At 44.1% G+C, this 12,065-nt stretch overlaps 1 protein-coding gene across 3 annotated transcripts in view; it reads left to right on the top strand.

Annotated features, from left to right (window-relative positions):
* The window catches only part of EGFLAM (EGF like, fibronectin type III and laminin G domains), a 392,874-nt gene that overhangs the window by 331,140 nt on the left and 49,669 nt on the right, over nt 1-12,065 (top strand). For 2 of the 3 annotated variants that reach the window (XM_059878754.1, NM_001083478.1), the window contains 6 exon segments: nt 1,255-1,370; nt 1,973-2,291; nt 3,173-3,273; nt 4,723-4,823; nt 7,022-7,166; nt 11,110-11,299. In XM_059878754.1, the coding sequence (XP_059734737.1) occupies nt 1,255-1,370; nt 1,973-2,291; nt 3,173-3,273; nt 4,723-4,823; nt 7,022-7,166; nt 11,110-11,299 (972 nt within the window). 3 annotated transcript variants of the gene reach the window in all.

Below are 12,065 nucleotides of genomic sequence, written 5' to 3'. Positions count from 1 at the left end.
ACCATGTGAGATTAAACCATGTTGATGCATTAAATGCCTCAACTAATGTTCATCCAATGCCTCAACTAATGCTTCAATTAAATGTTTATTCTTCTTCCCTGTTAGATAGTTTTCCACTCCATAGATATATTTAAATTCACTTATCCATTCTCTGTTGATATTTGGGGTGTTATTATAAATAGCAAATTTAGCAGGTTCTTTTTTACTGTTATAAATTACGGTGTTGCAAATGTGTTATGCTCCTGTCTCCTGGTATACATGGGAAAGATCTTCTCCAGATTTTGTAAGTGGGAGTGAGATTGCTGGGTCAAAAGGTATGAACATTTTCTACTTCATTTAGTATTTCCATGTATTTTGCAAAGAGGATGTACCAGTTTACACATCTAACATCAGAGTATGAGTCTCCATTGATTCCATCCTTGGCAATACATTTTATAATTTTAATTTTTAATTATGAACATATGATAGCATATTTACAAGAGACTTGAAAAATACAGAACAAAGTTACATATAGTTCCACTATATGTTACAATTACTTTTTTCAAGTAGATAAATTAAGGTTTTTAGTTGGAGTTTCAATATCAAAGTCTCAAAAATTAATAGAATGCATGTACATTCTATTATTACTTCTCTGTGATAGAAGATTCTTCTCTTCTATTACAGAGAAGTAGGATGACATAGTAGACCTGAAAAGCACTATGAACCAATTCAACAATTAAGATTTATACAATTTTCACACAACAGTAGGATACAAATTCTGTTCAAGTTCCCATAGACTGTAAACTGGGAGACACTGGAACATATCCAGGGACATAAAACATGGTGCAAAAATTTCATGGTCTAAAGGTAGCAGTACATTTTTTTTTCAGGCCCTGCTGTGCAGCAGGTAGGATCTTGGTTCCCCAACCAGGGGGTGAACCTGTGCCCCCTGCATTGGGAGTGTAGAGTCTTAACCACTGGGCCACCAAGGAGATCCCCTTGGCAATATTTTTTATTATCTAACTTTTGTCTTTGCCAGTCTTGTTGGTATAAAATGGCAGCTCTTTCTGCTTTTTATGGGCATTGCCTTGATTACTTATGAGATTAAATGTTTTTCATATTTTTTGCTCAATATTGCTTCCTCTTCTGTGTTGAATTCCTTGTGTGTTTCTGATGTATCTCCATCCATTCAGTACAGCTGTGTATGGGCTATGTTAGGATAGAAAAGGGAGCAAAGGCAGGTGCTGACTGCAGGCTGCTGCTTTCTCTACGAAGGTCCTGAGGAGTCAGGAAGTGGGCGCTATGGACCCCATTATGCAACCGACACAGAGGCTGGTGAAGATGATGACACGTTTGAAGACGACTTAGATTTGGATATTTCCTTTGAGGAGGTAACAAGAAGTCCAGCCTGGGTGTTTTTGTTTCCTTGCTGAACAAAGTGGTTTAGTCAATGGACCACAAACATCTTACTTAAGAGTTACTTAAATTGGCTCACTTAAATTGGCTCATTTGCTTCTAAAACATATTTATTTCCTCTGACTATTAGTCTCCAGGTGATTGTAAATGAATAGTAACTAGATATCAACTATGCTGATGTTCTAAAGTCAGCCTCTGCTTGTTGACTTCACCATTTGGCAAAAGCATATTTAGATTCCAAGCAAGTGAAATTTTATAAAGTCAATATTGATACAGAAATGAACAATTCCTTGAAAAAGTAATGTGCCTTAATGATGCTGTAATAAAGATAAATCATGTAATATCAGTTTTAGCACTGATTTTCTGAGTAATACAGGGGAAGGTACTTAAAATTCTTGAACCTGAAGTTCTTTATCCATAAACTGGAGTCACTACTATTTGCCATCTCTACCTGCCAAGGTTTGGGGAAATATCAAAATAACTGTAGTTTCATGTATTAGACATCAGCCATAAATAAGGAAACCTAATTACTGTGCTCCATGTTAATCCTGAACTTCTTTTCCTTCTCTGTCTTTAGGTTAAACCACTTCCTGCTATCAAAGAAGGGAATAAGAAATTTTTTGTGGAATCCAAGATGGCACCTAGACCGAACCCAATGACTGTTTCTAGGCTTGTCCCCCCAACCCCAGCATCTCTCCCCACAACTGCAGTGGCTCCCCAGCCCACTCCAGTGGACAGGAAAGGAAAGCATGGTGTGGCTGTGATGCCAAGGCTTTTTGACACGTCTTGTGATGAAACTGTTTGCTCTGCCGACAGCTTTTGTGTCAGTGACTACACCTGGGGGGGCTCTCGATGCCACTGCAACCTGGGCAAAGGTGGTGAGAGCTGCTCAGAAGGTGGGTGCATGGGGGAGTGGGTGGGGATCAATGCCACTGCAATCTGGGCAAAGGGGGTGAGAGCTGCTCAGAAGGTGGGTGCATGGGGGAGTGGGTGGGGATCGATGCCACTGCAACCTGGGCAAAGGGGGTGAGAGCTGCTCAGAAGGTGGGTGCATGGGGGAGTGGGTGGGGATCGATGCCACTGCAACCTGGGCAAGGGGTGAGAGCTGCTCAGAAGGTGGGCTTGGGGGAGTGGGTGGGGAACGTGGTGGTGAGCTGACCCTACAGGGAGCCATAGAGCAGTACTTCAGTCCACGCAGATTCCTTCTTGTCCTTTTCCTAAGAGGAGCCCTTTTTTCCATGTTTTAGTTATTAAACTAGCTAGTTAGCAATACAGGGCAAATGTGAGTCTTCCGTTGCTTCTAGTTGAATAGCAGCCGTATTCCTGTATGTGCCAAACATGCAGTCCTTTTGGAGCAATGCGTAAATCATCCCAATGGCACCTTGGGGGTGGGTTTACTTTTGTGATGCCTCTTCTACAACAAATACAGCAGAAATCTGTGCGTGAAGGTCAAGAAGGATACTAGTTGAGCCAACGCGTATCACACAGTTGTGCAATGTGAAAGTAGGTGTCAGTGGCCTTAGAGCCACTGATTTCTTTTTAGAGTGGCAAGTAACAATCTCCAGAGATCTGATTTCTCCCTAAGAACTTCAGAAGCTCAATGCCCCCAGGAATGAGAATCCTAGGGGTAAAGAGTAGAGAAATGAAGATGGTAAGCTAGGCTTAACAGACTATCGGGAGTTTTACTTAATGATATCCAAGCAATGGTGTTGTGTATTGATGTTTTGCATTTGAAGAAGTGAGCAAACAGCATTCTTTTGTCTTTTTCTTTTTTCAGATATTGTTATACAGTATCCTCAGTTCTTTGGTCACTCCTATGTAACCTTTGAACCTTTGAAGAATTCTTACCAGGCATTTCAAATTACTCTTGAATTTAGGGTAAGAAGGATTAATCCTTTTATGAGCGCCTGTTGGGCACCGTAACACAGCAATGTGCTGCATCAAAGGGAGAAGGAGAGGGGGAGAGGAAGCAGAGGGTAAACCCACTCACAGGGCAGCGAGAACGATGGGTACATTTGCACACTCAAGGGCTGCAGCAAAGGGAGAGTGGGTTGTGTATGTTACCAAACTATGGAAATGGCTGTTCTGAAAGTTCCCAAGGAGAATGTTTGGGTTCCAGCCATATTACTCATGTCAACCTAAAAGTTGAGAATTATGTTTCATTCAGCAGATTTGCTGAGGACTTGAGCCCAATTGCTGAGGACTTAAAGGGCTTTCCTGACAGCTCAAATGGTAAAGAATCTGCCTGCAATGCGGGAGACCAGGGTTCAGTCCCTGGCTTGGGAAGACCACCTGGAGAAGGAAATGGCAACCCACTCTAGTACTCTTGCCCAGAGAATTCCGTGGACAGAAGAGCCTGTTGGGCTACAGTCCATGAGGTCCCAGAGACATGAACCCAATTGAGTAACTAACACTTTCACACTTTAAACCTAATAGCTCTGAGAGCCTATTCCCTGGGCATAATGTCCTCAAATCCATCAAATAAAACATAATTCTCAACTCTTAGGTTGTGCTTTTTTTTTTTTTCAGTTGACTTTCATAATCATGACCAGGCCAGGATTTCAGAAGGCATAAATGCATTCTTCATCCCCAAATCCCTTTTAATGGAAGCCCAGACAACCTTCCTTGTTATGACTGCACCTGCACAGATAGAAAAACAGCTATAAGCAACCCTGGCACATGCTGACGGCCCAATAGGTGTTCTTCACGATGAATCAGCTGCAGTGCCTTCAGCTTAAAGGGGTTCTTTTGGGTATCTCAGATGACAGGAACAGGTTTGGAGATAGGGAAAAAAGTCCCCTTTAAGGTCAGAGTGTTGAGAATCCACAAGATGACTTGTCCCGGTCTAGGACAGGCAGCATGGGTGAAAACCAAACTAGTCCATGGGCTGCTTGTATTGTCTTGTTCTCCTAATGCAAGGAAAGATGCAAATTTGCTTGGGAAGTAAAAAAAGGAAAAACTGGAATGCTCTTTGGTGAGAATAGAATTTGACGAGGGTGAGAGGAGCCCCCGTGGGACCACGGCCTCTGTGCACACGGTTCCCTTGGGCTCTGCTGGTGGGTCCAGCAAGGGTAAAGAGTGGGTCAGATATGGGGCCGCCTTCCTCTCACATCACTGCCAAATTCCTCATACACTCTTCATGTTGCTGCCCTTGTTTATTGAAAATGAACTAGAACTGTGTACCTGGGAATTAATTGGAGTCTGCATGCTTGTAAATAGGACCTCAGTGGAGATGCTCGAGTTTCGTGTCCATGAGTGTTTCTGGGTGGCCCTCTGTGGAAGAGGAGGTGCTCATTATTCGTGTGGCTTTTGTTTGTTTAATAACAGGCAGAGGCTGAGGATGGCTTACTGCTCTACTGCGGGGAGAATGAGCATGGCAGGGGGGATTTCATGTCCCTGGCTGTCATCCGGCGCTCGCTCCAGTTCAGGTAATTCCTGGAAGAAACCCCTGGAATGTTTAATACTACCCTACAATGTGTTTTCCTTTCTGTACTGTGAACAAAACCTATACTCGATTTATAGTGTAAATAAAGGAACTATGTGTATTGTGGAGCCTGGACCAGTCTACTAAATACTGGGGTATCAAGATAGCAGGGTAACCTCTGAAATTTGAGTCTAGAACCTTGTGATCATTCATTCACTCAACAGCAAATGTTTTCTTGAGCTCCCACAGTGTACCTGGCACTGTGGTAGTGCCTGGGGATGCAGCAGTGAGCCAGAGCCCGTCAAGTTCCTTCTTTCCCGGAGCTCTGGTGGATGCGATGGGAAGAAGGCTGGGACCTTCTCCTTGTTCCCTGTGGTAGATTCAGCTGACAGCCACGGAGCCCAGAGAGGAGCCCACAGCCTCCTGGAGGTTCCTAGAGACTCAGACCGTATCCTCATCTTCCCTCCAGACTGTGATGGACTGTTTGACTTACCTCCTCTGCCCCGATCACTTGTGTCCCAGTGCATCTTGGAAGCCACCCACCTTTGGTTTCTGTGTGGTTTTCTGGAGGCAGAGTTCTGTGGATGTGTTTTAATCATCCTCACAGAGGTGTACATGGGACTATTTGATGAGGTCAGCCAAGTGCTTCTCCATGGCTTACTGGTCAACATCCCCATGGTAACATTCCCTGGTGACCTGACCTTCAACAAGTGACTTAACCTCTCCAACTCTGTGTTACCTCCCAGAGTTACTGTGAGGATTAAATGCATTAATACATAAGAGTACTTAGAGCAGTACCTGAACCATACATAGCAAGCACTCAGTAAGCACCAAAACCATTATTGTTTTTTTATTATTTCAGCACCAAAATTACTTTTGGTTAAGATAGATAAGACTGTCTATGAAACGTTCCACATGGGGTAGAAAATTACCCCTGCCCCCTGCATCCTTTGCTAAATGCATTGCTTGATGGGAGATTGAGTTCAGCTAGTAGGATCCAGGGCAGTGGTCCCTAACCTCGTGGGCTCTAATGCTTGGAGTATCTGAAGGACTCTGCTAGCCCTGCTGGTTATTTGCTAGTAGCAGCTCTCCATCTCTGCAATTCCTACTGTGTGATTCTGAGATCACCCCCTCTAGGTCAGCCAGTTCTGCAATGCCTCTCCAACCCATTCCTGTCCATTGAGGATCAGGAGACAAAGGGAGGCCATGAGAAGCAGGCTGCAATTAGTGCACATCCTGGAAAGGACAACACTGTATGTCATGGTCAGTGTCCCCCGCTGACAGCCTCAGGACCCAAGGGGGAGGTGCTATGGTGGCTGCTTAGAACTTGGCTGGAAGGGGTCAGAATTCTAGATGTCAGGTGTAGTGACTGGAGGGCACCCCAGAACATACGGAGGTTGGGGGAAAAAAAACAAGAATAATGCAACTGTCTGAGAATGCTCCTTCTCCACCCACACCCTCTCTGAGCCGCAGCTTCCCATGGAAACCACACCTGCCCTCAGGCCCAGCTGAACACAGATGGCAGTGCTGCCCAGCTTGCCAAAATAAGTGTGAAGACCCGTTTTGGGTTTTTTTTTTCCAACATTTTATTAATATCACTGAGGCTGTCATTTGGGAGTTGTGGGAAGTCCCCAGAGAAATCCCCGGACGCAGAGTGACTCAAGCTCTAATTCTCCTCACCTTGAATCCATGTTTAGTATCCAGCCATCTCTGAGAAGGAGAGAGAGGATCTTAGCTGCCCAGGATTCTCTGAGTTACAGAGAAAGTCGGGTTAAAGGAGGCCCCACGTTGAAAGGTCCTGCAGGCAGATTAAAGACAAGACTGAAGTGGTCCTAGGGAAGAGGCGTCTTTCTAAGGAAGTTTTTCTGTGTATGGATTTAAACAGCCCTTGATACCCATAAGCCTAGCTCTGAACAGACGGGCTCTTAATGAAGCTATTACTGCCCTGGAAATGATGTCCATTGAGTCTGAACACAATAGTGAGCTTCCCTGGTAGCTCAGCTGGTAAAGAATTTGCCTGCAATGTGGGAGACCTGGGTTCAATCCCTGGGTTGGGAAGATCCCCTGGAGAAGGGAACAGCTATCCACTCCAGTATTCTGGCCTGGAGAATTCCATGGACTACACAGTTGCAAAGAGTTGGACACAACTGAGCGACTTTCACTTTCACTTTGATCTAAGAGTTTTCTTTTCTTCCCCCACAGGTTTAACTGTGGAACTGGGGTCGCCATCATTGTAAGTGAGACCAAAATCAAACTCGGGGGCTGGCACACCGTTACGCTCTACAGAGATGGGTTGAATGGGCTGCTGCAGCTGAACAATGGCACCCCAGTGACCGGCCAGTCCCAGGTGAGTGCGCGCCTCATTCGCACCCTCCCGCCCAGCACTCTGGGAGGGTCCCGCTGTAGAGAGCTGGCAGATGGACTGTTTTGCATGGTATACTCAGGCAACCCAGCTCTGCCAGCTTTTCCATTGAAGGTGGGCTTTCAGGGCTCATGTCCATCCCACACCTACTGAGGAGGGGGACTGAATATGCCGACATCGTGGCCCTGGGTGCAGGGACATGCAGGAGGCCTTGTACCTGAGGATATGTTCTTTTTCTACAAGGACATCAAAGCGGAGGAAGACTCCTGTTGGAAGAATTGAAGCCATTATTAGTGCCAGACACAAAGCTTACTTTTAAGACAGAGGTGTCGTAACCCTGTGACTTTAGAAAATCATCCTGAAAGGTTCACTTGGTTCAATATGCAGGCATAATCTATTCATCCACCTTTTTTGGGGCCATGATTATAGGAAGTGGTAAAACAATTTAACTGTTGGGCTACTCAGCAAATCACCTAGGTATTCACATATTTGTCATGCTCTGAGCAATTTTAGGACTGTGTTTAGAATAAACAGTTTGGATTAGCAACCTGCCAAGGAACCAAGTCTGTAATTATAATCAGGCAGGTGTTTGTATTCTCTGAGGAAAAAAGTGGCAAGAAAGCCTTTGTGTATATGTGTGTAGCTTTCTCCTTCCTAGGCTCTTCATATTCTTTGCTGACAAGGCAAGTTGTATAAAGGGTCATGACTTGCTACTAAAAAAAAAAAGAATAGAAAAAATAAACCTCATCATTTGGATCCCAGTGTTTCCAAAGGAACAAGAATACAAATGTAGTGAATGTGAATCCAAGAAGATCATTATACAGATATGCATATATTTCTAAGGAAGGGAAAAGAGGATAAACGCACTGCAGACTCAATAAATGCCAGAACAATGGCCCTACTATGGTTAAAATTAAATTTGATAGGAATAAAGAAGCTTTGGACTTGGGTTCAAAATACTAACCTGAATACAAGGTGGAGAAGCTGTAACAGAAGTAGTACATGTATGAGTTATCATATGGTTTAAAACAAAGAAATTCAATGAAGGTAAATAAATAGGGCCATATGATAACATGCTAAAGAAATTATAGGTTACATTAATAAAGGCATAGCATCTAGAAAAATGGAGGTGATGATCCTGTTCTATTCTGGTGCCTATGTATATAGTTTGCAGTGCTCTAACAGTTAGGAAGATCCCCTGGAATAGGAAATGGCAGCCCACTCCAGGATTCTTACCTGGAAAGTTCCATGGGCAGAGGAGCTTGGTGGGCCATAGTCCATGGGGTCAAAGTCAGTCAGACATGACTGAGCATGCACAACAGTGATTCTAATCCTCAGATAGAATTGCCTTCAGAGTATATGATTTATTGAATATAATAATTAATTACAAAAGGTATATAGTTTTGTGGATACTCAGGGTAACATCTGCCTCTCTACTACCAGGATTTGCTAAGCAAGTTGTATAAGTCAGACTGCAAGTATAGAGTGTTTAAGAAACTGTCTTGAGAGATAGTGGTCTGTTTTAAGTCAGGGTTCCCCCAAAACAGGCCTGAGTTGATGAGTCTATGCAAATGATTCACTAAGAAAGGAATCCCATAGGAAACCTGCGATAGAAGGGATTACAATGAACAAGGGAGGGACAGAAGTCAGCAAGAATGAGATCTCAGGCAAAGTTGACCAGGATCTGGCGTTAGCCCGATCCTCCAGGGGAGCTCTGGAGTGTGAGTTGTACCTCGGAGTAGTGCAACCGAAAGCAAGGGGGTTGGACTTTCACAATCACCCATTAAAACCTGTTAAGAGCTGTGCTGAGGGAATGCAAATTCTAGTACCGCCAGTTCTTTCCATAGGCAGGCAATACAGGCTTCAGAGACCCAAAGGTAACCCTCATTAGAGGAAGATAAAGGCTAGGCTCAAAGACTGTTATCCGGGATGTTGTGAAGGGAGCCTCAGAGGAGCTATTCTCCCCTATGGTGCACTTAATGCTCCAGAAAAGAAGAAAAGGATTTAGCTGTTGGGCTCCTGCTATGGTCCTGGATCAGGGAATGGGGTCAGAGGGATGGGATGAGATGAGGATGGGATCCAAAAGAAGTAAATCCTGAGGCTCTTGATGAAATAAGCCAACCAGGCACTCAATTCACCTAACAAAAAATGTAAATAATTAACCCTTAAAATCCACTGTAAATACTTCGAAGCTGCCTAGCTCACATTTAATACACTATTTATAAATGATTCTTATCTATTCATTAGAAAAGATAAAGCAATGAATAGATGTTTTACTTATTGATAACAAAAGTATAAATGGTAAAGATTACATTTCAGTGGCTTACATTCTGCAAATTTTATAACTACTGGCAGCATGCCTTTACCCAGCCCTTCTCTATATCTTTTAATCCAAACAAATGAGATATTTCTGCAATAAAAAACAAATAACCAAGAGCACCTTAATTTTGTCCCACTTCATGTTCAACTCTGTATTTTATAACCTCAAAACCTACAATCCAAATTGTGGTTTAGTCTAAGATTGGAAATGTCCCTACTTAGCTGTAATAAGACTTTAAAAAAATGCATCCATGAGTAAATTTCAAAATATTTTGCAACTCAGTCTTGGCAATTTCCGTCTCTCTCACAAATGCCTCTTGCAGGACATAGTATAAAGGTGACCGGGATAGTAAAAGGATAAACGTTAGCCCACGTATACACAAAATTAGTATTATCACCTTTTGAGACACAGAATAGTCCTATGGCCCATCCAAGATACACAGTAAATTGGTGTCAGGACTGGAAAGAGAAAGTTTGTTTTGGATGCCCAGCACGGTACACTGCCTGTTGGCTTGCTCTTGGTTTTGACTGACCTTCCTTTCCCTTCGAGGCATTCCAAAGTCATCCCTTCTCAAAACACAGCTGTCTGAGTTTCCAGTGCTAACTGTGGGTTTAATTTTCCAGTAGGACAATGACTTAAAGATAAATATGGGTGGAAGAAAATCCATAAATTGGATATATGGATATCCATATACATCCATATATATATGATGAATGGATAAAGAAGATGTGGTAATATATAGCTTCCCTATTGGTTCTGCTGGTAAAGAATCTGCCTGCAGTGCCAGAGACCTGGGCTCGATCCCTAGATTGGGAAGATCCCCTGGAAAAGGGAACGTCTACCCTGTAGTATTCTGGCCTGGAGAATTCCATGGACTGTGTAGTCCATGTGGTTGTATGGAATACTGCTTCTGCTAAGTCGCTTCAGTTGTGGACCCCATAGACGGCAGTCCACCAGGCTTCTCCGTCCATGGGATTTTCCAGGCAAGAACACTGGAGTGGGTTGTCATTGCCTTCTCCAGTGCATGAAAGTGAAAAGTGAAAGTGAAGTCGCTCAGTCGTGTCCGACTCAGCAACCCCATGGACTGCAGCCTACCAGGCTGCTCCGTCCATGGGATTTTCCAGGCAAGAATACTGGAGTGGGGTGCCGTTGCCTTCTCTCTATGGAATACTGCTACTGCTGCTGCTAAGTCACTTCAGTCATGTCCGACTCTGTGCGACCCCACAGACGGCAGCCCAACAGGCTCCCCCGTCCCTGGGGTTCTCCAGGCAAGAACACTGGAGTGGGTTGCCATTTCCTTCTCCAATGCATGAAAGTGAAAAGTGAAAGTGAAGTCGCTCAGTCGTGTCCGACTCTTAGCGACCCCATGGACTGCAGCCTACTAGGCTCCTCCAACCATGGGATTTTCCAGGCAAAAGTACTGGAGTGGGGTGCCATTGCCTTCTCTACTACTCAGCCATAAAATGAATGAAGTTCTGTCATCTGCAGCAACACAGATGGACCTAGAGATCATACTGGCACTGTATTGCATCTTAATCATGTCTCTCATCTGGTGTGTTTTAGCTTTTGACTTTGTTTAGTGAGTTATGGTTTCCATCTTTCTTAAAGGGCCAGTACAGTAAAATTACCTTCCGGACACCTCTCTATCTTGGTGGCGCTCCCAGTGCTTACTGGTTGGTGAGAGCAACAGGGACAAACCGAGGCTTTCAAGGCTGTGTGCAGGCACTCACTGTTAACGGGAAGAGATTGGACCTGAGGCCCTGGCCACTGGGGAAAGTGCTCAGCGGGGCCGATGTGGGTAAGTGGTTGAAAGTGGGAGGTATGCTCCTGTGTGTCGCTTTTCTGCTTTGGGTCAAGGATGGTTAATACAAGCTTCAGGAGGGAGGTGAGCTGACGAGTGAGGTTGGTGCTCTGCAGACCTGATGACTTTGAATCTGAACACCAGGACGTGGTAAATAAGACCACGGGTGCACTGGACCCCCGGTTGTGTCCTGCTGCCGTCTTGGCTTTCTTCCTGAAATGCAGTCTGGTCCAATCTGACGAGGCAACGATAGTTGAGTCCTCCTATCCTTCTTCATCCAGTCCAGTGGAAAAACCAACACAATAACGTGGAAAGATCTTTTGTATACTGTCTGCTTCTAAAAGAAGTGGTCACATTCTAATTTTGACTGCTGTGCCAAATGCATTATTGTAGCCCTCTCATTTACTCCTCATTGGAGAAGGAAATGGCAGCCTACTCCAGTGTTCTTGCCTGGAGAATCCCAGGGATGGAGGAGCCTGATTGGCTGCCGTCTATGGGGTTGCACAGAGTCAGACACGACTGAAGCGACTCAGCAGCAGCATTTACTCCTCACACTGACTCTAGGAAGTAGAAATTATTACTACGTTTATTTTATACAAGAAGGCACTGGGGCTTGTAAAAGTTGAAGAATTTATCCAAAATAGGGCAGAACTAGGTTTGTGGATATTTTTTTCTATTTTCTTTTTCTTTTTTTAATTAAGACTTGATTGAGTAGTTTAAGGTTCACAGCAAAATTGACAGGAAGGTGCAGAGATTTCCTATA

Source organism: Bos taurus, chromosome 20, assembly GCF_002263795.3.
Source record: "Bos taurus isolate L1 Dominette 01449 registration number 42190680 breed Hereford chromosome 20, ARS-UCD2.0, whole genome shotgun sequence".
Taxonomy (NCBI): Eukaryota; Metazoa; Chordata; class Mammalia; order Artiodactyla; family Bovidae; genus Bos; species Bos taurus.
This window is presented reverse-complemented; position numbering and strand designations above follow the sequence as displayed.